Here is a 25,922-nt window from a genome sequence, read left to right as displayed (position 1 = left end):
TACAAAATAGCCCACACCTTTCATCCTTCTCCCAAAGTGCATGACCATACATTTCCCTACATTATATTCCATCTGCTACTTCTTTGCCATTCAACTAATCTGTTTAAGTCCTTCTACAGACATCCTGCTTCCTCAACATTACCTGCCCTTCCACCTATCTTTGTATTATCTGCAAATCTGGCCACAAAGCCATCAATTCCCTCTTGTCTCCCCCTTAATCAGTATATCTGGAAAAACTTTCTGAAACCTCTTTTATATTATTGGCTAGATTACCATTATATTTCATCTTTTCTTTCTTTAAGGCTTTTTAAATTGCCTTCTATTGGTTTTTAAAAGCTTCCCAACCCACTACCTTCCACTAATTTTTGCTCTATTATTTGCCCTCTCATTTACTTCTATACTGTCATTCACTTTCCTTGTCAGTCACGGTTGACTCATCCTCCCTTTAGAATATTTCCTCATCTTTGGGATGCATCAATCCTGCACCTTCTGAATTGTTCCCAGAAACTCCAGCCATTGCTGCTCTGCTGTCATACCTGCTAGTGTCAACTTTGGAGAGCTCCTCTCTCAATAACCTTTACTCTACTGTCATACTGTTACATCTCACTTGAGTTTCTCCCTTTCAAATTACAGGGCAAATTCTATCATATTATGATCACCGTCTCCTAAGGGTTCCTTTACCTCCCCAATCAAATCCAGTTCATTGCACAACATCCAATCCAGAATAACTGATCCCCTAGTGGGCTCAACCACAAGCTGTTCTCAAAAGCAATCTTGTAGGCATTCTACAAATTCTCTCTTGGGATCCAAAATCAGCACCAATCTGATTTTCCCAATCTACCTGCATATTGAAATCCCCCACAACTAATGTAACATTGCCATTTGAACATGTATTTTCTATCTCCTGTCGTTTGCAGCACACATCCTGGCTACTGTTCGGAAGCCCGTATAACTTCCATCAGGGTCTTTCCACCCTTGCAGTTCCTTAACTCTACCTACAATGATTCTACATCTTCCAATCCTATGTCATGTTTTTCTAAGGATTTGATTTCAGTTTTTACCAGCAGAGCCACAGCACCACTGCTGCCTACATAGCTGTCCTTTCGATACAATGTGTATCCTTGGATTTTAAGCTCCAAACTATAAACTTCTTTCAGCCATGTCTCAGTGATGCCAACAACGTCATACCTGCCAAGCTCTAACTGTACTACAGATTATTTACCTCTGTTCGCATACTGTTCAAATGCTTCAGTTTAATAACAGAGAATGTATTTAGAATGCACACTGAAATTCTTAATCTTCACAGACATCCACCAAACAAGAGACCCCATAGAATGAATGATAGAAACAGCAGAACTCTGAAGCTCACCCTCTCCGTTTGGAATGCTTGGACCTGATCCAAGATGTCCCTGGCCCTGGCACATGGGTGTTTCTTACATGCCCCAAAATCTGCTTTCTAATCTTTTAATTATATAATCCTCTATCACTACTGCACTCCTCTTCTCCCCACTTCCCTTCTGAGCCAGAGCCAGAGCCAGACCCAGTGCCAGAAACCTGGTCATTGCGGCTTCTCCCTGGTAGGTCCACCCTCCCCCTCAAACAGTATCCAAAGTGGTATACTAATTATTGAGGGAAACGGCCAAAGGAGCATTTTACACTGACTGCATATTCCTTTTCCCTTTCCTAACAGTCACCCAAGAGCCTGCCTCCTGTAACTTAGAGGTGACAGAAGCTACATCCCTGTAGCTCCTAAATATCACCTCCTCATTCTCTCATATGAGTCAAAGGTCATCAAGCTGCAGCTCCAGCCCCTTAACACAGTCTCTAAGGAGCTGCAGCTCAATGCACTTCATGCAGACGTAGTTATCAGGGAGACTCTCAAATTTCCCACATCTCACACAAGGAATATACCACTACCTCTGGATCCATTCTCAGTGCACTAGCTACGTACTTACAGAGAAAAAAAAAAATTCTAAAAGCTTTCTTACTTACTTACTTCAGACTTATTGTGCTTGCGTAAGCCTGTTGAGCTAAAGCTAGACCACTCTAATAATGCCCCATTCACACAATGACCGCTCTGCCTTTCTTTTTATTGGCCCCATGCTGATTGTCACTTGCCAAGCAAGAAACAAAAAGCACCAGAGCTCTTTTTAAACCTTGCAATGCGTGACCAACGAACAATCTCTTGTGCTGATTGCAGCCTGCCAAAAGAAAAGCCAAAAAGCTCCCAAGCTTTTTTTAAACCTCACGCTACATCACCAATGAACAATCTCTCACACTGATTGCTGCCCGCCGAGAAAAGAAGAGGTCCCAGTACCAGTCCTGATGGAACACCACTGTTGACAAACACATCTATAACTGCTTTGAACTGAGTGACTTGCAGGGACATTTAATAGTCAACTGCACCGGGTATTTAGGACCAACCTCTTGGCTGTGCCAGGAAAAGATGGCAGATTTCTTCCAACACAAATTCCTGAAGAAGAATTTTCCCCCACAAGCTGGTGGTTTTGCTGAATTCATTCCACTGCTACCTTATCTGAACTTGGAACTATGCCTTGAATAATCAGTAACCACAATCTTACAATGATCAAAGAAACTGCAGAGATCCCCACCATCAATTCTCTTCCTCCCTGGGCATGGGAATGGTGCTGCAGAATCAGAGGATGCAAAACATGGCATCGTTAATTACAAAAGCATGGAAGGGATCAGTCAACTTTTATCTTTAATTGCCGGAAAATTATTGCAATTATTTCTGAGCCTTTGGAAAGGCACAAGTACACCTGGAACAGTACATGTGGGTTTCTCAGGAAAATTGTGACAACTCTGCTTTCAGAGAAAATGAGGATTACTGAGAGTGCTACAGGGATTTTCAAAAGGCTTTTGATAAGATGTCACATGGAAGGTTGGTCAAAGAGCAGTGAGAGCACTGACAGTGTCTCAGTGACAGGAAGTGGGCTCGGGACCGATTCCAGGGATGAGCTACAGGCATGAATACTGTGGGGCCAGTGAACTTTTTCTGTGCCATGATGTTCTACAGTTCCATGAATCTCCATAGCACTAGAGTGAGAACAGCAATCCACCCTCTCTGCTCCTAGGGGCTGGTGTCAGGGGGTCAGGGGGTCAGCTGGGGCTACACTGAGGTACTCACAGCTTCCTAACTGCCCAGTCAGGCCTGAGGGGCCTTTCCCAGTTTGCCACCCACTTTCCATGGGACAGACCCACAGGAGATCTGCCCTCCCCAACACACCAACCTTATTTTTGCTGCTTTCACAAGACTGGAGACTGGCGAAGATCTGACTCTCGATGGCCAGGACCCACGATTCCCTCTCTTCAGAACTTGAGGCCTCAAAGTGCCACGTCTGCCCAGTCAGCGAGACAATGACGAACTCGTAGCTTTCTTCCACATCTGTGAGAGAGAGGACGGGGCAGTCACAGCAGGGGTCAGTGATGGACTGGGACACAACATCCCATCCAAATGTCCAACTCACAACCCTCCCTTCCCTCCCGTCACCTCCCCACCATACATCCTTCCCCCACTCCTCTCTCCATCACACCCTCGCCCCCTCCCTCCCTACACTCTACTCTCTACCTTACATCGTTCCTCTCCCCTAGCCCCACCCCATCGCCTCCCACCCTTCCTTCTCTATGCTTTGTCCTCTGTGCACTCTCTCCCTCCCCTATCCCCACCACAACTCTCTCCCCTCCCTCTCCATATTACCTTCCTTCCCTGCTCTCCCCAAACCACAGGGTGACCATGGAATAGACGGTTATTTGGTCAATGGGAGTAATCAGAGTGAGAACACAGAGAAAGCAAAGTAGAAGCTGTGAAATGCAGAGCCAGAGGACACATCCGGCTGGTCAGTAACTTCCAGACGACCGCAATCCCTCACTACAATTCTCCCAACTCATTCTCACCCATACACTTTCCACCTCTTGCCTCCCCTACCTTACTGCAACTCTGGCTCCATCACACTGACTAACAACTCCGCCGCGCCCACCCCCCAATGTAATATCCCAAACTGCTCTGATTAACTATGTATGAAGTGCTGTCTTTAACAATGTGAAATTTGAATCCCTTACAGTCTGTAACTGCAATGACTGAGAGTGAAATGTGCCTCACAATCCCCCTCCTCCTGCAATCTTCATCCTCAGAATGAGTGGTCCTCTCCGCACTCTCTGTACTTCAATCTGCACCAATTCCTTTTGGTGCACCACAGAAAGCATCCCATCCAGATGCATCACAGATTGGTATGGCAATTGCTCTGCCTATGACCATAAGGAACAGCAGAGTTGTGGACACAGCCCATCACATCACCGATTCCAGCCTTCCCTCGATGTACTTTGTCAGCATTTCTCACTGGCACAGTAAAGCAGCCAGCATAATCAAAGAACCTCATCCACCCAGACATTCTCTCTTCTCCTCCCTGCCATCAGGTATAAGATACAAAACCCTGAAAGTACATACCACTAGGCTCAAGAACTGTTTCTACCCTGCTGTTATCAGACTATTGAACAGTCCCCAGTTTTGATAAGATGGACTCTTGAACTTGCAATCTATCTCATTATGATCTTGCACCTTATTGTCTACCTGCACTGCACTTTCACTGTAACTGTAACACTTAAATAGACAGTGGGATACAGATCAGTTGCAGATCTGGGCAGAGAAATGGCAGATGGAGTTTAACCTGGCCAAATGTGAGGCACTGCACCTTGGTAAGTCAAATGTAAAGTCTTTACATTTGACTGTTAGGGCAAGACCCTTAACAGTGTTGATGAGCAGAGGGGTCTTGGGGTCCAAGTCTATAGCTCCCTGAAACTGGTGACAGATCAATAGGATATGACAGATTGATAAGAAGACATATGGCACATTTGCCTTTACTTGTCAAGGCACTGAATTCAAAAGCAGGAAGTTATGTTGCAGTTTTATAAAACTGTAGTAGGGCCGCATCAGGAGTATTGCTAGCGTTCAGGTCACTGCATTATAGGAAGGATATCAAGGCTTTGGAAAGGGTGCAGAAGAGATTTACCAGGATGCTGCTTGGATTCAAGGGCATATGCTATAACGAGAATTTTGACAACTTGGGTTGTCTTCTCTGGAGCGGTAGAGGCCAAGGGGAGATCTGATAGAGGTTTATAAGATTATGGTAGACAGGCAAGAAAAAATCTGTAAATACTGGAAATCCGAGCAACACACACAAAATGCTGGAGGAACTCAGCAGGCCAGGCAGCATCTATGGAAAACAGTACAGTCGACGTTTCGGGCTGAAACCCTTCAGTAGTACTGGAGAAAGAAAGCTGAGAGTAGTTTTAAAAGGTGGAGGTAGGGGAGAGAGAAACACCAGCTGATAGGTGAATCTGGAGGGGGAGGTATGAAGTAAAGAACTAGGAAGTTGATTGGTGAAAGAGACAGGATGCCATGGAAGAGAGATAAAGGGAGAAGAAGCACCAGAGTGAGGCCATGGACGGGCAAGGAAATGAGACGAGAGAGGGAAAGGGGGATGGGAAATGCCGCCCGCCCCCCATCCTTCACCATTTCCCCTAACTGGTAGTAGTAGGTTAATAACCTACTAACTGGTACATCTTTGGATTGTGGGAGGAAACCGGAGCACCCGGAGGAAATCCACACACACACATACACAGGAAGGATCATACAAACTTGCTTACAGAGGACGCTGGAATTGAACTCCGAGTTCTGACGCCCGGTGTTGTAATGGCGTCACGCTAACCACTATGCCACTGCAGCACCCCAGGTTTTAAGCGATATTTAAATAGGCACATGAATGTGAGGGAAATGGAGGGATTTAGACGTTGTGTAAGCAGCAGTTTAGTTAGACATTTGATTACTAATTTAATTGGTTCAGCACAATGCTGTGGGCTGAGGGCCTGTTCCTATGCTGTACTGTTCTATGTTCTAGGAACGCTAAAGCTGCATTTGTCTCCCTTACTACTGACTCAACCTGCAAATTAACTTTTAGGGAATCCTGCACTGGAACTCCCAAGTCCCTTTGCATCTTTGACTTCTGAATTCACTCCAAATTCAGAAAAGTCTACGCCTTTATTCTTTCCACCAAAGTGCATGACCATACACTTCCCTACAGTGTATTTCATCTGCCACTTCTTTGTCCATTCTCCTACCTCAGCACACGTGATGATTGAACCACCTTCCAGCACTAGGAACAGAAAAGAGGCAGGAACAGAGACAGGAAGCATGATACCATCTGGTCCAAGAGACCCCACACCCAAGACCAGAACTTTCCCTCCCAAAATTTGACCCTATCATCAAAAGAACTGCTCTTCGGACTCGATCGGCAAAAGGAAACAGTGAACAGCAAATGATACATCTTCACACATACTTGATCACATAGCAAACAGATTAGTAATTACCTAATTAGGGTTATGCAAATACAATACTCATTTGCATAATGCCTCATTCCCTAAGCTCTGTAAGCTGTCGGCCAATTGCTTTACGCAAGACAAACGGCAAAAAATATCTGTATCACTGCACGGCTCAGCAACTCAATAACTTCATCCAAGTCTAAATCGGAGACGAGGACCCTGCACAGGCAAGGAGGGAACAGGCCTTCTGATCCAGGAGATTCCCATGTAGCAAAGAGAGAGCCTGGCGTTCAGAAGCTATGGAAGAGGTGGACAGCTATTTCAACCGTGTGACAAGGGCATCACTGACAAGGTCAGAATTCACTGACCATCACCCTCTGTCTCCAGCCGTTAGTGAGAGGCAGCAAGTCCAGAACACTGCACTCGCTGTGTGAAAGTGCTCACACACTCCAGCACCTCCTCCACCTCTCCAGCATCTTTCACAGCCCAGAACATCCACAGCAGCTCACAGACAGTGAAGGTCTTTTGTAGAATGGCCACTCCCATAATAAAGTAATGATCACAAGAGCAGGCATACAGCATGAAAACACGTCATTCGGCCCATCAAGTCCAAACCACTGGGCAATCGCCTGCATTAATCCCATCTCTCAGCACTTGGCCTGTAGCCTTCAATGCCCGGCAATTCAAGTTCTAGGCACCTCTTCAAGAGTGTCAGTGACTTTGCATCCACTGCTCTGCAGTGTGTCCTAAGTATTCGCCTTTCTCTGGTCCTCCTCAGATCCCTCCAAATCTCTGCCCACTTAACCTAAATCCTTTGCTTCATATGCCTTAGATGAAGGGAAAGGTTCTCTGCAGTCTACCCCCGTCTATACTCCTCATTATTTTATATACCTCCATTATCCTTACTTATTACTTAGCCTCCATTCTAGGGAGAACAGACTCAAACTCTCAAGTCTCTCCTCTAACTGAAACACTCCATTCCAAGCAGCAACTATTGTTAGCAGAATTTCAGGTGATGACGAGGAGGTGTAGAGGAGTGAGATAGATCAGCTGGTTGAGTGGAGTTGCAACAAGCTTTCACTCGGCATTCGTAAGACCAAGGAAATGACTGTAGACTTCGGGAAGGGGAAGTCAAAGGAACACACTTCAGTTCTTATCACAGGATCAGTAGTGGAAAGGGTGAGCCGCTTCAAATTCCTGAAATTTCTAGTCTCTGCAGACCTATTCTGAGCCCAACACATTGATGCAATTGCAGAGAAGGGATGGCAGTGGTTATATTTCATTAGGAGTTTGAGATTTGGTGCATCAGCAAAGACTCTAGCAAATTTCTACAGTGTACCATAGAGAGCATTCTAACTGGTTGCATCACCGTCTGGTATGGCGGGGGCCACTGCACAGGATCGGAAAAAGCTGCAAGCTCAGCCAGCTCCATCGTGGGCACTAGCCTCCCCAGCGTCCCGGACATCTTCAAAAGGTGATGCCTCAAAAAGGCAGCGTCTATCATTAAGGACCCCCATCACCTAAGACATGCCTGCACTCATTGCTACCATCAAGGAGGTGGTACAGCAGCATGAAGACACACTCTCAAAATTCTTCCCCTCCGCCATCAGATTTCTGAACAGACAATGAATCCATGTATACTACCTCACTATTTTTGCTCTGTATTTGCACTATTTATTGAATTTAATTTTAATATATATTTCTTATTGTAATTTATAGTTTTTTTTATTATGTATTGCAATGTACCACTGCTGCAAAATAACGAATTTCACTAAATATGCCAGTACGAGGAATTCTGCAGATGCTGGAAATTCAAGCAACACACATCAAAGTTGCTGGTGACGAAGGGTCTCAGCCCAAAACGTCGACTGTACCTCTTCCTAGAGATGCTGCCTGGCCTGCTGCCTTCACCAGCAACTTTGATGTGTGTCACTAAATATGTCAGTGGTATTAAACCTGATTCTGATTCTGATTCTGATTCTAATTCTGATGAATCTTTTCTGCACTCAATCACATTGTTCCTGCCCAGAACTTCCTGACCTTTACTATAACCTTGGAGAGGGATAGGAGAAGGTGGTACGGGCAAGTATTTAATTGAGGGAGGCGTTATTATGATGCTATTTGGCAGGAACTTGGGTATATAAACTGGAATGGGGGCACTCAGGGAAATACACAACAAAAGTGTGGAGGTTGTTTTGGCTCAGGGAAAGAATGGTAGGGTGAGGAACCATGGTTGATAAGGGATTTGAAACATCTAGTCAAGAGAAAGAAAGAAGCATACTTAAGGTATAGGAAGCAAGGATCAGAAAGGGCTCTAGAGAGGATTCTGAAGATACACAGTCAATGTTTTAGGAACGGTTTCTTCCCCTTCTCCATCAGATTTCTGAATGGACTGAATCAACCCATGAACACTATCTCACTAGTTTTGCTCTCCTTTTGCACTACCTTTTAACTTGCGTCGTAAATGCACCCCTATTATTTGTTGTAATATTATTTTATGTATTGCATATGTAGTTTTATGTATTGCCGTGCACCTTGGTCTGGAGGAACATTGTTTCATGTGGTGATATACTGTACATGCATACAGATGAATAACAATAAACTGAATTTGAACTTCGACATACTTCAACATACTTCTCTTAACAGGGGCAGAGAATTCACATGTGGAGAAGGGGTAGAGGAAGATGAGGGAAATATTCACACCAAGAGCATGGGAGAGGTGCAGACCTCACCACCTGACAGGGTGAGAAAGGCAGAGACACTCCATGGAATTGAATGGTACCTGGCGTGCACATGAACAGGGTTACCTTACCGTCTCCCTCTCAACTCCTGAGAGCTGCTGGGCACAACGGTAGTTTAAAGCATCTGAGAACTAAAGACCCACCTTGGGGAAGTGGGTTTCTCGTCTTTGTCCAGGGGGTCAAATGCCTTCTTCCCTATCAGAAACCTTTCATCATTCCACGCTTTACTCTACCACAAGTACGTCTTTCCTCACAGAGAACAGATCTGTAGCTGGGATTCCAAGTCCTGTCTCAATGGGCCTCTAAATAAATGGAGCAAGACATCTCTACTCTCGTATAAAGATCTCCCTGTAACAGGCCAAACACACCACCGGCTTTCCCAGCTGCACATTACCTCCCAGTGATCAATATACCAGCGTACAGGTCTCTCTGACCACCAGCCCACTCCTCACCTGATAAAAACCTTCCAACTTCAGTGGATAACTTCATACTTTCTTGCATCAAGCTGCAAGGCCTAGCACATTCACATAGCTTGCATAGCCCATCTGAATCTGAGGTTATAGACTGAAGTTACTGACAGGGTGAGGGTGGTTGGAACCTGGAATGCACAACTTGAAGAGGAGGCAGAGACTCTCAAGCATTTGAGAAGCGTCTAGTCGAGCAGCTGAAGTAATGAGCCAGATTGTGTAATAAATAGGATTAAGGTCGATGAGCATTCAATGGATGGCATGGAGGTGGTGGGCTGAAGGGCCTGTCCCTGTGTTCAGTAACTACATGATTTGGGTGTATTACACTTGGTTACCGTCTGTGAATGGATGGAACGCCGGTACTGACCCCCCCACCCCCCAAGAATGACCCACCCCTACCTCCCTCAATAACTCCATGATTTGGGTGTATCACACTTGATTACCGTCTGTGAACGAATGGAATGCCAGTACTGACCCCCCTCCCAAGAATATGGTCTAATTGTCTTTAAAATTGTCTGCCACGCACCTCAGCAAATTATTAAATCCATTAGATGGACGAACACTGCCCTCTGTCGAAAGTTAATTGGGGATAGGTAATAAATACCGGTCTGGCCACAATACAGGGAGCCACTGCCCTGGGTGCTGGAACCCCTGGCTGGTGCTGTTTTCTGTTCAGCAGTGAGCGAGGCTCGTTTATTGGTCTAAACCAGACCGACTGTGGCATTCAATAATCAGAGTGCTCATTAGAATACCTGAAATAATGAGAAAAAACAGGACCTCTTGAATTGTTCCTAATGGGCACGATTAGAAGATGGAACTCTCTCATCTCACGCTAGATAAACCAGTCCGAGAACTCAATGGGTTTTTGGAACTTGCCAATAAACAGCAACACAGCAGGAGGCTTTTGTCATTACATTTCTGCTCTTCTTATTAGCGTGTGGCTTTGTCTCTGCCGTACAAGGTGGATGCTTGTGCAGTCTGCTTCATCACCTGCAGCTCATCCACACCAGGCTGATGGACCAGGCTCTTCCAGCAACCTCTAAGGGACCACACCAGGGAAATACACAGAACATAGAACAATCCAGCACAGGAACAAGCCCTTCAGCCCATAATGTTGTGCCAAACTAACTAAATTAGTGATCAAATGCCCAGCTAAAGTAATCCCTACACAATATCTATAGCCTTCTATTTCCTGCATATTCATGTGCCTATCAAAGAGCTCCTTTGAACACCACCACTCAGCTCATGCTTTCTTCTCGCTGCTGCCATCAGGAAGAAGGTACAGGACCCTCAGGACTCTCATTAGCAGGTTCAGGAACAGCTATTATCCCTCAACCATCAGGCTCCTGAACCAGAGGGGATAACTTCACTCAACTTCACCTGCCCCAACACTGAACTGTTCCCACAACCTATTGACTCACTTTCAAGGACTCTTCACCTCATGTTCTTGATATTTATTATGATGTATTTTTCATTCCTTTTGTACTTGCACAGCATACCGGCTTTTGCACACTGGTTGTCCGTCCTGTAGGTGCAGTCCATCATTGACTATATTATGGTTATTGGAGTTATTGAGTATGCCCGCAATAAAATCAATTGCAGGGTCGTATATGGGGACGTGTACGTACCTTGATAATAAACTTACTTTGAACCTTGAACTCTGTGGTATTTGCCTCCACCACCACCCCTAGCTGAATATTCCAGGCACCCACCTACCACCTTGAATGCATGCCCTCAAATTAGGAACTTCAACCCTGGGAAACCGATACTGTCTATCTATTCTATCCATGCCTCTCATAGTTTTATGAATCTTCATCAAGTCTTTGTCACCCTCTGCCGCTCCAGTGAAAGTAACCCAAGTTTGTTCAACCTCTTGTTATAGCTCATACTCTCTAATCCAGGCAGCATCTTTTGCATCCACTGCAAAACCTTCACACCCTTTATAGAATGGAGCAACCGGAACTGAATACAATACTCCAGATGAAGTCCAACTGAGTTTTTCAAGCTGCAATGTAACTTCCTGACTCCTGAACTCAACAAGGGGGAAGAAATTTTTTCTTTCAGGTGCAACTTTTCTGTTTGTAGGTCAACCTATAACTGCCGCTGCATCAACATGCCCAAACCATCTCTGCACGGCAAGCTCACACACACACTCACACACAGTGATAACTGGCGGTGTAGAGGAGAATCCACAGCTCCCCATCAAACAATGAACTGTTGATCACCATTTCTCAAATGCATGGGAAGTAGTCACGTCTGAAGAATGACAGATCTGTGATAGCTGAGCTCATAACAAGCTGACACCCACTCAACACACTCATAACCTCAACACACATGGTCGCATTAGTCCCAGCAATGGCACTAGCTTGCACACTGGCATCAACTCACAAACTGGCACTGACACACACTGGCACTGGCTCATACATGAGCACCAAAACAAACACACACAGGTACCACCCTGTGTACCACACTGGTTCATATTCTGGCACTAAATCGTACTGTGGCGGCAGAGTGGACCCAATAGTAGGGCCACTGCCTCCAAGTGCGAGAGAATTGGGTTCACACCCGACCCCCATTCCTATCCTTGTGGAATTTGCATTTTCCCCGTGACCAGGTGGGTTTCCCCAGCTGCTCCCGTTTCCTCCCAAATACTAAAGAAGTGCAGGTTGCTACATTAATTGGCCACTGTGAATTACGTCTCACATGTGGGTGAGAGGGAGAATCTGGGAAGAAACTGCAGAAAATGTGAAGAGAATAAAATGGAATTAGTGTAGGATTAGTGTAATCGGATGGTTGGGTGCCAGCATAGACTCAGTGGCCTGAATGGCTCAGTTCCATGCTGCATCTCTGACTATTGATCAGCCACACATCCACGGCCAGTTTTCCATGTGTGCACAGATCAGAATTGGTTTCTGAAGGAGCCTGAACAGATTTGTAAATCTGCATTTGCAAACAATTCTGATTATCATCTGGTGCTCCACAATATTGTTGTAACTGCACAGTGCAGCCGTTCCCGAATTAGCCCTCCTCTGAAAGTGAGGAATATAATATCAAATCCCCAGAGAAAGGGAGCAAATACAAATTCACCAATGGCACTCAGTGCCTGAGTAATTAGGGGGCAGCAAGAGAAAACAATCCAATCCAGCACCTAGTCTCGTTATTATTTAATAGGTTTTTAAAAGCCTAAGACCATTCAAAGTGAATCAGAGAACCTGCAGCTTGTAATGCATGTTAACCCTGCGACCCTGCCTCACACACTACACCAGCAACAAATGCTTTCAAATTAGAGGTAAATTAAGGAAGGACGCACTCTGTTGCATGGATGAAGAGATGCAATTTAAATCCAATACCAAAGTCAGCCACAGTAAAAGGACAAATATGATTTTCCATTAATTAACAGACGGCAGTAGAAAAGAAATTAAACAATCTGGTTGTAGCTTGGGGGGGATGGGTCAGAGGTGCATAGGGTGCTGTCACTGTCCTGCTGCTCTCAAATTTTGGAACTTGTCATCCTGTCATGGGGTCAGCATGTACATGATAGCTCGGCACACCACTCTGGTATCTGGTACCAACAGGTAAACAAACTCGCCCATTCAGGATGGGAAAAGAGATCCCTCCACCTCCCGTCCCCTATTCACAGGTCATCACAAAGCCTTCCCTAACATTAATAGAAATGTGAAAAGGCTGCCACCAACTAGTGCACAGCAAGTAATTTGATCAGCTGAGTGATAATAACCCGATAATCTGTTTCTGTGATGTTAGTTCAGAAATAAGCAATGTTCCAAACTTCTCACTCCGTGGTTACAGCCCAGATATCCATCCAACACAATTGACATGAAAAGCCTTCAAATAAAGCATTCCCAGCAGTGCACATATGTCAACACTATCTCTCCACCGCTGCAGTACTCCCTCAGTACTGCCCCTCCACAGAGTCACCCTCCCTCAGAACCGCCCCTCCCACTGTCACCCTCCCTCAGTACCGCCTCTCCAGTGTCACCCTCCCTCAGTACCGCCCCTTCCAGTGTGACCCTCCCTCAGTACCGCCCCTTCCAGTGTCACCCTCCCTCAGTACCGCCCCTCCCAGTGTCCCCCTCCCTCAGTACCGCCTCTCCAGTGTCACCCTCCCTCAGTACCGCCCCTCCCACAGACTGACCCTCCCTCAGTACCGCCCCTCCCACAGTGTCACCCTCCCTCAGTACCACCCCTCCCAGTGTCACCCTCCCTCAGTACCACCTCTCCAGTGTCACCCTCCCTCAGTACCGCCCCTCTAACAGTGTGACCCTCCCTCAGTACCGCCTCTCCAGTGTAACCCTCCCTCAGTACCGCCCCTCTAACAGTGTGACCCTCCCTCAGTACCGCCCCTCCCAGTGTCACCTCCCTCAGTACCGCCCCTCTAACAGTGTGACCCTCCCTCAGTACCGCCCCTCCCAGTGTCACCCTCCCTCAGTACTGCCTCTCCAGTGTCACCCTCCCTCAGAACCGCCCCTCCCAGTGTCACCCTCCCTCAGTACCGCCTCTCCAGTGTCACCCTCCCTCAGTACCGCCCCTCTAACAGTGTGACCCTCCCTCAGTACCGCCTCTCCAGTGTCACCCTCCCTCAGTACCGCCCCTCTAACAGTATGACCCTCCCTCAGTACCGCCCCTCCCAGTGTCAACCTCCCTCAGTACCGCCTCTCCAGTGTCACCCTCCCTCAGAACCGCCCCTCCCAGTGTCACCCTCCCTCAGTACCGCCTCTCCAGTGTCACCCTCCCTCAGTACCGCCCCTCTAACAGTGTGACCCTCCCTCAGTACCGCCCCTCCCAGTGTCACCCTCCCTCAGTACCGCCCCTCTAACAGTGTGACCCTCCCTCAGTACCGCCTCTCCAGTGTCACCCTCCCTCAGTACCGCCCCTCTAACAGTATGACCCTCCCTCAGTACCACCCCTCCCAGTGTCAACCTCCCTCAGTACCGCCTCTCCAGTGTCACCCTCCCTCAGAACCGCCCCTCCCAGTGTCACCCTCCCTCAGTACCGCCTCTCCAGTGTCACCCTCCCTCAGTACCGCCCCTCTAACAGTGTAACCCTCCCTCAGTACCGCCTCTCCAGTGTCACCCTCCCTCAGTACCGCCCCTCTAACAGTGTAACCCTCCCTCAGTACCGCCCCTCCCAGTGTCACCCTCCCTCAGTACCGCCTCTCCAGTGTCACCCTCCCTCAGTACCGCCCCTCTAACAGTCTGACCCTCCCTCAGTACCGCCCCTCCCAGTGTCACCCTCCCTCAGTACCGCCCCTCCCAGTGTCACCCTCCCTCAGTACCGCCCCTCTAACAGTGTGACCTTCCCTCAGTACTGCCCCTCCCAGTGTGACCCTCCCTCAGTACCGCCTCTCCACAGTGTCACCCTCCCTCAGTACCGCCCCTCCCAGTGTCACCCTCCCTCCCTCCCTCAGTACCGCCCCTCTAACAGTGTGACCCTCCCTCAGTACCGCCTCTCCAGTGTCACCCTCCCTCAGTACCGCCCCTCTAATAGTATCACCCTCCCTCAGTACCGCCCCTCCCAGTGTCAACCTCCCTCAGTACCTCCTCTCCAGTGTCACTCTCCCTCAGAACCGCCCCTCCCAGTGTCACCCTCCCTCAGTACCGCCTCTCCAGTGTCACCCTCCCTCAGTACCGCCCCTCTAACAGTATGACCCTCCCTCAGTACCGCCTCTCCAGTGTCACCCTCCCTCAGTACCGCCCCTCTAAAGGTGTCCCTCCCTCAGTACCGCCCCTCCCAGTGTCACCCTCCCTCAGTACCGCCCCTCTAACAGTGTGACCCTCCCTCAGTACTGCCCCTCCCAGTGTGACCCTCCCTCAGTACCGCCTCTCCACAGTGTCACTCTCCCTCAGTACCGCCCCTCCCAGTGTCATCCTCCCTCAGTATCGCCTCTCCACAGTATCACCCTGCCTCAGTACCGCCCCTCCAGTGTCACCCTCCCTCAGTACCGCCCCTCTAACAGTGTAACCCGTCCTCAGTACCACTCCTCCAGTGTCACCCTGCCTCAGTACCGCCTCGCCACAGTATCACCCTCCCTCAGTACCGCCCCTCCACCGTATCACACTCCCTCAGTACCGCCCCTCCAGTGTCACCCTCCCTCAGTACCGCCCCTCCAGTGTCACCCTCCCTCAGTACCGCCCCTCTAACAGTGTAACCCGTCCTCAGTACCACCCCTCCAGTGTCACCCTGCCTCAGTACCGCCTCGCCACAGTATCACCCTCCCTCAGTACCGCCCCTCCACCGTATCACACTCCCTCAGTACCGCCCCTCCAGTGTCACCCTCCCTCAGTACCGCCCCTCCAGTGTCACCCTCCCTCAGTACCGCCCCTCTAACAGTGTAACCCTCCCTCAGTACCGCCTCTCCAGTGTCACCCTCCCTCAGTACCGCCCCTCTAACAGTATGACCCTCCCTCAGTACCGCCCCTCCCAGTGTCACCCTCCCTCAGTACCGCCTCTCCAGTGTCACCCTCCCTCAGTACCGCCTCTCCAGTGTGACCCTCCCTCAGTACCGCCCCTCCCAGTGTGACCCTCCCTCAGTACCGCCTCTCCAGTGTCACCCTCCCTCAGTACCGCCCCTCCCACAGACTGACCCTCCCTCAGTACCGCCCCTCCAGTGTCACCCTCCCTCAGTACCGCCCCTCCAACAGTGTCACCCTCCCTCAGTACCGCCCCTCCCAGTGTAACCCTCCCTCAGTACCGCCCCTCCACAGTATCACCCTCCCTCAGTACCACCCCCCCAACAGTGTCACCCTCCCTCAGTACCCTCCCTCCACAGTGTCACCCTCTCTCAGTACCGCCCCTCCAGTGTCACCCTACTTCAGTACCGCCCCTCCCAGTGTCACCCTCCCTCAGTACCGCCTCTCCAGTGTCACCCTCCCTCAGTACCGCCCCTCCCACAGACTGACCCTCCCTCAGTACAGCCCCTCCACAGTGTCACCCTCCCTCAGTACCGCCCCACCCACAGTGTCACCCTCCCTCAGTACCGCCCCTCCCAGTGTCACCCTCCCTCAGTGCCGCCCCTCTAACAGTGTCACCCTCCCTCAGTACTGCCCCTCTAACAGTGTCACCCTCCCTCAGTACCGCCCCTCCCAGTGTCACCCTCCCTCAGTACCGCCCCTCCACAGTATCACCCTCCCACAGTACCGCTCCTCCAGTGTCACCCTCCCTCAGTACTGCTCCTCCAGTGTCACCCTCCCTCAGTACCACCCCTCTAGTGTCACCCTCCCTCAGTACCGCCCCTCCACAGTATCACCCTCCCTCAGTACTGCCCCTCCAGTGTCACCCTCCTTCAGTACCGCCCCCCACAGTGTCACCCTCCCTCAGTACCACCCATCCCACAGTGTCACCCTCCCTCAGTACCACCCCTCCCAGTGTCACCCTCCCTCAGTACTGACCCCCCACAGTCACCCTCCCTCAGTATCGCCCCTCCACAGTATCACCCTCCCTCAGTACCGCCCCTCCAGTGTCACCCTCCCTCAGTACTGCCCCTCTAACAGTGTAACCCTCCCTCAGTACCACCCCTCCAGTGTCACCCTCCCTCAGTACCGCCTCTCCACAGTATCACCCTCTCTCAGTACCGCCCCTCCACAGTATCACCCTCCCTCAGTACCGCCCCTCCAGTGTCACCCTCCCTCAGTACCGCCCCTCCAGTGTCACCCTCCCTCAGTACCGCCTCTCCACAGTGTCACCCTCCCTCAGTACCGCTCCCTCAGTACTGCCCCTCTAACAGTGTAACCCTCCCTCAGTACCACCCCTCCAGTGTCACCCTCCCTCAGTACCGCCTCTCCACAGTATCACCCTCTCTCAGTACCGCCCCTCCACAGTATCACCCTCCCTCAGTACCGCCCCTCCAGTGTCACCCTCCCTCAGTACCGCCCCTCCAGTGTCACCCTCCCTCAGTACCGCCCCTCCCAGTGTCACCCTCCCTCAGTACCACCCCTCCAGTGTCACCCTCCCTCAGTACCGCCCCTCCACAGTATCACCCTCCCTCAGTACTGCCCCTCCAGTGTCACCCTCCCTCAGTACCACCCCTCCCACAGTGATTCTCTCTCAGTACCACCCCTCCCACAGTGTCACCCTCCTTCAGTACCGCCCCCCACAGTGTCACCCTCCCTCAGTACCACCCATCCCACAGTGTCACCCTCCCTCAGTACCACCCCTCCCAGTGTCACCCTCCCTCAGTACTGACCCCCCACAGTCACCCTCCCTCAGTATCGCCCCCCCACAGTGTCACCCTCCCTCAGTACCGCCCCTCCACAGTATCACCCTCCCTCAGTACCGCCCCTCCAGTGTCACCCTCCCTCAGTACTGCCCCTCTAACAGTGTAACCCTCCCTCAGTACCACCCCTCCAGTGTCACCCTCCCTCAGTACCGCCTCTCCACAGTATCACCCTCTCTCAGTACCGCCCCTCCACAGTATCACCCTCCCTCAGTACCGCCCCTCCAGTGTCACCCTCCCTCAGTACCGCCCCTCCAGTGTCACCCTCCCTCAGTACCGCCTCTCCACAGTGTCACCCTCCCTCAGTACCGCTCCCTCAGTACTGCCCCTCTAACAGTGTAACCCTCCCTCAGTACCACCCCTCCAGTGTCACCCTCCCTCAGTACCGCCTCTCCAGTGTCACCCTCCCTCAGTACCGCCCCTCCCACAGACTGACCCTCCCTCAGTACCGCCCCTCCACAGTGTCACCCTCCCTCAGTACCGCCCCACCCACAGTGTCACCCTCCCTCAGTACTGCCCCCCCACAGTGTCACCCTCCCTCAGTACCGCCCCTCCCACAGAGTCACTCTCCCTCAGTACTGCCCCCCCACAGTCACCCTCCCTCAGTACCGCCCCTCCCACAGTATCACTCTCCCTCAGTACCGCCCCCCCAACAGTGTGATTCTCTCTCAGTACCGCCCCTCCCACAGTGTCACCCTCCCTCAGTACCGCCCCCCCAGTCACCCTCCCACAGTATCGCCCCTCCACAGTATCACCCTCCCTCAGTACCGCCCCCCAACAGTGTGATTCTCTCTCAGTACCGACCCTCCCACAGTGTCACCCTCCCTCAGTACCGCCCCCCCAGTCACCCTCCCACAGTATCGCCCCTCCACAGTATCACCCTCCCTCAGTACCGCCCCTCCCAGGGTCACCCTCCCTCAGTACCGCCCCTCCCAGTGTCACCCTCCCTCAGTACTGCCCCTCCCACAGTATCACTCTCCCTCAGTACCGCCCCCCCAACAGTGTGATTCTCTCTCAGTACCGCCCCTCCCATAGTGTCACCCTCCCTCAGTACCGCCCTCCCACAGACTGACCCTTCCTCAGTACTGCCCCTCCCACAGTGTCACCCTCCCTCAGTACCGCCCCTCCCACAGACTGACCCTTCCTCAGTACCACCCCTCCCATAGTGTCACCCTCCCTCAGTACCGCCCCTCCCACAGACTGACCCTTCCTCAGTACCGCCCCTCCCACAGTGTGATTCGCTCTCAGTACCACCCCCCCACAGTGTCACCCTCCCTCAGTACTGCCCCTCCCACAATGTCACCCTCCCTCAGTACCACCCCCCAACAGTATCACCCTCCCTCAGTACCACCCCTCCCACAGTGTCACCCTCCCTCAGTACCGCCCCCACACAGTCTCACCCTCCCTCAGTACCGCCCCTCCCACAGTGTCACCCTCCCTCAGTACCGCCCCCACACAGTCTCACCCTCCCACAGACTGACCCTTCCTCAGTACCGCCCCTCCCACAGTGTCACCCTCCCTCAGCACCGCCCCTCCCACAGACTGACCCTTCCTCAGTACCACCCCTCCCAGTGTCACCCTCCCTCAGTACCGCCCCTCCCACAGACTGACCCTTCCTCAGTACCGCCCCTCCCACAGTGTGATTCTTTCTCAGTACTGCCCCCCATAGTGTGATTTGCTTTCAGTACCGCCCCCCCACAGTGTCACCCTCCCTCAGTACTGCCCCTCCCACAGTGTCACCCTCCCTCAGTACCACCCCCCAACAGTATCACCCTCCCTCAGTACCGCCCCTCCCACAGTGTCACCCTCCCTCAGTACCGCCCCCACACTGCCTGACCCTCCCTCAGTACCGCCCCCACACAGTCTCACCCTCCTTCAGTACCGCCCCTCCACAGTGTCACCCTCCCTCAGTACCGCCCCTCCCACAGTGTCACCCTCCCTCAGTACCGCCCCTCCACAGTGTCACCCTACTTCAGTACCACCCCTCCCACAGTGTCACCCTCCCTCAGTACCGCCCCTCCCACAGTGTCACCCTCCCTCAGTACCGCCCCCCCCACAGTGTCACCCTCCCTCAGTACTGCCCCTCCCACAGTGTGAATCTCTCTCAGTATTGCTCCTCCCACAGTTGGGAATCCCTCAGTACTACCCCTGGAGAGTACAGCACACCTCCAATGCCATCTCCAAGGTGGTGTTGGGAGGTACAAGGGGAGATGGGTTTGCTGGGCATGAAGGGAAGGTGAGGTTGGACGTCCAGGTAAAGATAGAGTTAGGGATACATGGAGAATGGTACCGGGAATACAACGAAATCCTGAGAGTGAGAGATGGAGAAGAGGTGGGGAGAAAGGGAGTTCAGGAATTTGAGTGTGCTGGGCAAAGGTGAATTAGGGGATAAAGAGAAGAACGTGCAAACACAATAATCTGGAGTAGAGGTAGGCTACTCAACCCTTCAAACCCCCCCACTTAATAAGATCATGGCTGTTCTAATTGTAACCTCAATTCTACATTTTTGTCTATTCCCAATAACTTCCACTCCTTTGCTAATCAACAATTTATTTCAGGCAGAGTCCTGATTGAAAATGTCGATCATCCCTTGCCCACACAGATGCTGCTCGATTCACTGGGTTCCTCCAGCAATTTGTTTTTTTTGCTCCACATTCCAACATCTGCGGTCTCTCGTGTCTCCTGCTGTTAAAATACTTACAGTTTCTGCTTCCACTTCAGGAAGAGAAATCCAAATAGCCTGGCCAATGAGGGGAAAAAAAGTATTTTTTTCTGCAAAGTAGTTGAGCCTTTAGTTTTTAACAGTGACTAGAAGGGTGGATAATGTTGTGCTCTCTTTTAAGCAGGTTGCAAGGACAAGTCAGGGAGCCTAATATCATGGTGGGAAAGTTAATAGAGATGATTCTGAGACAGCATGGGAAATTATGTCTTCTAAATTAATAAGAGTTTTTTGAAAAAGTGACCAAGAAGATTTACCACAGCAGGTCATTAGGAGTTATCTTCATGGACTTTAGCAAAGCCTTTAACAAGGTCCCTTATTGTAGGCTGGTTCTGAAGGTGACATCACTTGGGGTTCAGGGTGAGATAGCCAACTGGGTACAGATTTAGCTTGGTGGTAGGGGTCAGTGGGAGGTAGTGAAGGGTTGTTTTTTCAGATTGGAGGCCCATGACCAGTGATGTGCTGCGGGGATCGGTGCTGGGTCCAATGCTGTTTGTCAGATATATTTCCTATTTTGGATGAGACTGCAGATGGCATAGTTAGTAAGTCTACAGATGACCAACTTCTGGTGGGGAAGTTGTCAAAGGTTACAGCAGGATCTAGAACTAGGTCTAAAGGAAAAGTGGACAAAGTAATGGCCGAAGGAATTTAATTCAGACAAGTGTGAAGTGATGCAGCTTGAGAAATTAAAGCAGAGCAGGATTTTCACAGTGAATGGCAGAGCCCTGGGGAGTGTTTAGAACAAAGTCTGAGGATATAAGTCTCTGAAAGTGGTAACACAGGTAGACAGGGTGATGAAAAAGGTGTATGAAATGCTAGGATGGGGCGATAAGTTCAAGAGTTGGGATGTCATGTTACTTGATGAGATGCACTTGAAGGATTGTGTGCAGTTCTGGATGCCATATTATAAGGAGGATGTGATTAAGCTGGAAAGGGTGCAGAAAAGATTCACGAGGATGTGGTTAACACTCGAGGGTCTAAGTTATAGGGAGAGTCTGGACAGGTTGGGACTACTTTCCCTGGACAGAAGGGGGATGAGGGGTAACCTTATAGAGGTTTATACAATCATGAGGGGTGCAGATAGTCAGTCTTTTCCCCAGGGTAGGAGAGTCTACACTAGGGGGCATGAGTTTAAGGTGAGAGGGGAGAGATTTAAAAGGGGCTGAGAAGTTACTGCTGGCTCTGTTTTCCCACAGAAGGAAATTATCTTTTCATCCAAGCTGTCACCCATCTCACTCCAGCAGATACAGTCTAACCTGTTCAACCTTCTCGTAAGAGAATCTGCCAAACACAGTACCAGATGTAAATGTATTGATGCCCTTTACAACAAGCAAATCCCCCTGTTCACCCTTCCCCAACTTTTGTTTTAAATTCCCCAGCGGTAAACAACAGCATTTGATCCATTTTCCTAAGCAGGGGTGGGGAGGTGGGGAGGTGGGAAGAAGTGGTGCGATGAAGTGAGGAGATATTGGGCTGGACAAAACATGAGAAGGTGGGGCTTGAGTTGGGGTGAAGTGGGGCTGGTTCCTGGAAGTTTATTGTGACAGCTCCTAATCCCTTGTGCTCTTTTCTCTGTACCAGATGGTGTCACTGCTGTACTAGTGCTGATTTGGTTCTAAGCAGCAAAAGACACCAGTACAGTGCACAAAGTAATAATTGCTCAGCCCACGTTCAGAAACAACTGCTTTCCGAGGCTCCTGTGATACACCACCTGAGCTGTACCAGCACTCAGTCCCACTGAACAGGCAGATTCAGTAACACCATCACCTGCAAACAAGCAGAGCCTACACCGAGTGGTCCCAATTCCTCCACTGATGGCTGGGGGGGAGGCGCACAGATTTTCTAAATTCCACTGTGAGGCAGCGAGTGTATTTGATTATGACAGGGAAGTGTATCGGGACGGAGAGAGGACAGTAAATTGCAGAGGTGCTGCAATCACAAACAAAGCAACCACCATCTGTAAATGTCAGCGTACTGCCTCCTCATTTTGCAGATCATTACACCCAATATTCCTAACCTGTATTACTATAATCAGACCTCAGCCATTATGGAGATACAGGCCTGGGGGAAAGTGCCAGGAAAGGAAAGCAAGTGAATTAGAAGTAGGGGAGGTTGCTAGGTAAACTCAGTGCTCTGACTTGTACAGAATGAGTTGAGATCCCAGCCCAGTTCACTGAGGTTAACCAGCAGCTCCCTTTAATCAAACAGATGCAAATATACCAAACACTCTCCTGCCACAGAGACACTATTTTATAAATGCCCTGTGTGTGTCTAATGGAGACTGATAGCAGGACAAACCTTATCTGATGTTGCTTCCCAGCAGGACATCAATTTCCTAAATTCAGGGTTAAAACTCCAGATTTAGGAACCAACTGAATAATGGATTTTAACCATTCGTCAGTCATTTTTAAAGAAAAATAAAGTCAGATTGAATCGGAGAACTATACAGCTCAAAGGATCACCATTGAGCCCATGATCTGTGCCGGCCTTTTTAAGGAACAACCTAATTAGCAAAGCAAAAAGCAGGTCCCATCCCCCATCTCCATAAATGCAGTCCCGACACTGATGCAAACTTTTTTATTCATTCAAACAATGTGGGTTTTGCAGGTTGAGACAGCACTTAATTGCCCATCCCTAGTTGCCCTTGAGAAGGCAGTGGTGAGCTGGAGGTGTGCCTACAATTCAGTGCCAGCAAAGGACTCTAAAACTCATTACCACGACAGTCCTGTCCAATTTACAGGCCATATTATTAACTGCCCAGCGCACTGAAAGAGTTCTACTTCTCCGCCCCTCCCTAGCCTCCATCAGGGTCACCCTCACTTTCATCCTTGCCCTCAATAACAGGCTCTGGTCAGAACTCCCCAAAACTCCTTTAAATTCTCCTCAGTCAGGTGCCATCTGTGTGAATTCAGTACTCGTTCTATGTCCAGAAAGATCCCATGAGTCCTGTCCATGACTGGCCTGGCTGCAAACCATCGGGGGGGGAACTTCATGAACATCAGTTTCCAAACATCACAAGGCCCTCTTCGCCTTGGTGTCCAATTCCTGCCACCAACATAATACCTTTGGGGATAAAGTTCCATTATTGTCATAAACGTGTTAACAAAGTTTGGGACACAGCCAACTTATCCTCCTTCCTTTCCCACCACTCAGCTCCCTTCCACCTCCTGTCACTCAGCCTCATGGAAGAAACAATGAGGCAAGTATACATCAGAGACAGGCGGAGGGAATGAGATAAGCCAATGGGTCAATCCAGAGGATTTCAAAAAATGAAACAATAAATATCATAGCACCATAAAGTTCACCATTGACTATATTATGTTCAGTGCCCCTCTGTCTGTTGCCTGCTTGGTCTTCCTTACCAAAAACTAGGCCCACCCTTACACTTCCTTGTCATAGAGTTAATCAGCATGGAAACAGGTTCTTCAGCTCATTCATCCAGGGCAACCAAGCTGTCTATTTGAGGTAAGCCTATTTGCCTTTATTTGGCCCACATCCTTCAAAATCTTTCCTAGCCACGTACGTGTCTAAATATCTTTTAAACAGTGTACATACTTCCACTGCTCCCATGGAGCTCATTTCATGTACCCACCACCCTCTGTGTCATAAGAAGTTGCCCCTCAGATCCATTTTAAGTCTTTCCTCTCTCACCCTAAACCTACAGCCTCTAGTTTTAGACTCCCCCATCCCTGGGGGAAGGACTGTGACTATTCACTTTATCTATGCACCCCCCCGCCCAATTGATTTTTAAGCCTCCATCATACCACCCCTCAACTCCAGATAAACAGTCCCAGCTTGTCCAGTCTCTCCTTGAACTCAAGCTTTTTAGTGCCAGCAACATCTTTGTGAATTTCTTCTGCATGCTTTCCAGTTTAGCTGGGTGTCCAGAAATGTACACAGTACTCCTAGTGCGGTTTCACCAATGTCTTGTACAGTTGTAACATGATGCCCAAACTCTTGTACTCAATGCCGTTGTAGATCTAACAACTGACCTAATATCCCTCTTTTATCATTTCTTCAGAATCTCCCCTGCCCATGATCCTTCCCCATGCTCCAAGGATCTGATCTATCTTGTGGCATTTGTAGAGTTTCCACTCTACGACTCCACTTCCTCAGAAGCAGGGACATGATGAGTTTCAGTGGTAAATAAGGTTCCTGGTCCAACCAGGCCATTTCCAGTGAAATTAGGAGTGGTCAGTTCCCTAGAAAGTAACAGTACCTTGTGTTAGTGAGCCTCACAGTCTGCTATCCTCCTCCAGAGTCCCTTCAGTAGGGAGGGGTAGTGATCCAGGCAACAGGCTTCCCATTTTGGTTACCCTCTCACTCTTTTCTTCTCCTTAATTACCCATTGTCCCCCTCTGGTTTCCCTCCTCCTTCCATGGTCCACGGTTCTCTCCTATCAGACTCCTTTTTCTTCCCTTTACCTCTTCCATCTCTCGCCTTCTAGCTTCTTACTTATTCCTTCCTCTCCCACCTTCCACCCTCTCTGACCTCACTTATTACCCGCCAGCTTATGCTCCTTCACCCTACCCCTACCTTCATATTCTGGGTTCCGTCCCCTGCCTTTCCAGTCCCGACGAAGTGTCACAGCTCACTCTGTCGATTGTTTACACATTTCCAAAGATATTGTCTGACTTGCTGAGTTCCTGCAGCATTTCCTGTGTCTTGCTCAAGATATTCAGCATCTGCAGACCCTCTTGCTTAAGCTTCAAACCTTTTCACCCATCTTCATTTCTTTTTGATGAAAGGCCTTTGACCAGAAAGACTGACAGTCCCCCCCGTAGATGCTGACTAGCCTACTGAGCATTATGCATTTTAATCTACTCTGGTAAACATCAATTAGCCCATTTTGTTGTGAGTTTCTCCTCCAAAGAGTGCGCAATGAGAGGGGACAACAACAGAAGATACTAAACGATTCCGGATACATCCCTCATCAAGATTGTGCCATTTCCATTTCACAGCTGCCATTTATTTAAAAAAATGCCCTGAAGGAAACAAAATCTCAGCAGCGACTCCCAGGAACAGGGTCTAATTACAAACACAGTTTAAACACAATTTGTCAAAACATTTATCGTGTGCAGCCGGATTAAATGCAATTAAGGGTAAGTCACGGCAAGATGTCCAGTGTTTCCAAAAGCCTGTCCTTTCACAGAGGAGGCTGACAAGGAGTCCCACCCTCCATACAGGTGTCCTGCGCCCCTGCCCGCATCCTCACTGACTCACCGAGTTCCAGCACAATGACCTAGCTGTCCTTGATCCTTTCGATAATAGTTTGTAAGACTCACAGAGAGACAGAGAGAAGCCCTTCCTGCCGAAGGGTTTTAGCCCAAGAAGTCGACTGTACTTTTTTCCATAGATGCTGTCTGGACTGTTGAATTCCTCCAGTACTTTGTGTGTGTTGCTCGGGTTTCCAGCATCTGCACATTTTC

The 25,922-nt window shown here is 49.7% G+C and overlaps 1 protein-coding gene across 4 annotated transcripts in view; it reads right to left on the bottom strand.

Moving 5' to 3' along the window:
* Positions 1–25,922, bottom strand: part of LOC134353179 (arf-GAP with GTPase, ANK repeat and PH domain-containing protein 3-like) — a 545,439-nt gene that overhangs the window by 46,971 nt on the left and 472,546 nt on the right. For all 4 annotated transcript variants that reach the window (XM_063061195.1, XM_063061204.1, XM_063061185.1 and 1 more), the window contains exon 12: positions 3,252–3,406. In XM_063061195.1, coding sequence (XP_062917265.1) covers positions 3,252–3,406 — 155 coding nt within the window. The remainder of the gene's footprint in view (positions 1–3,251; positions 3,407–25,922) is intronic.

The sequence above is a fragment of the Mobula hypostoma genome, chromosome 1 (assembly GCF_963921235.1).
Source record: "Mobula hypostoma chromosome 1, sMobHyp1.1, whole genome shotgun sequence".
NCBI classification, from domain to species: Eukaryota; Metazoa; Chordata; class Chondrichthyes; order Myliobatiformes; family Myliobatidae; genus Mobula; species Mobula hypostoma.
Note: the sequence above shows the minus strand (reverse complement) of the source record. Positions and strands in the feature narration are given on the sequence as shown.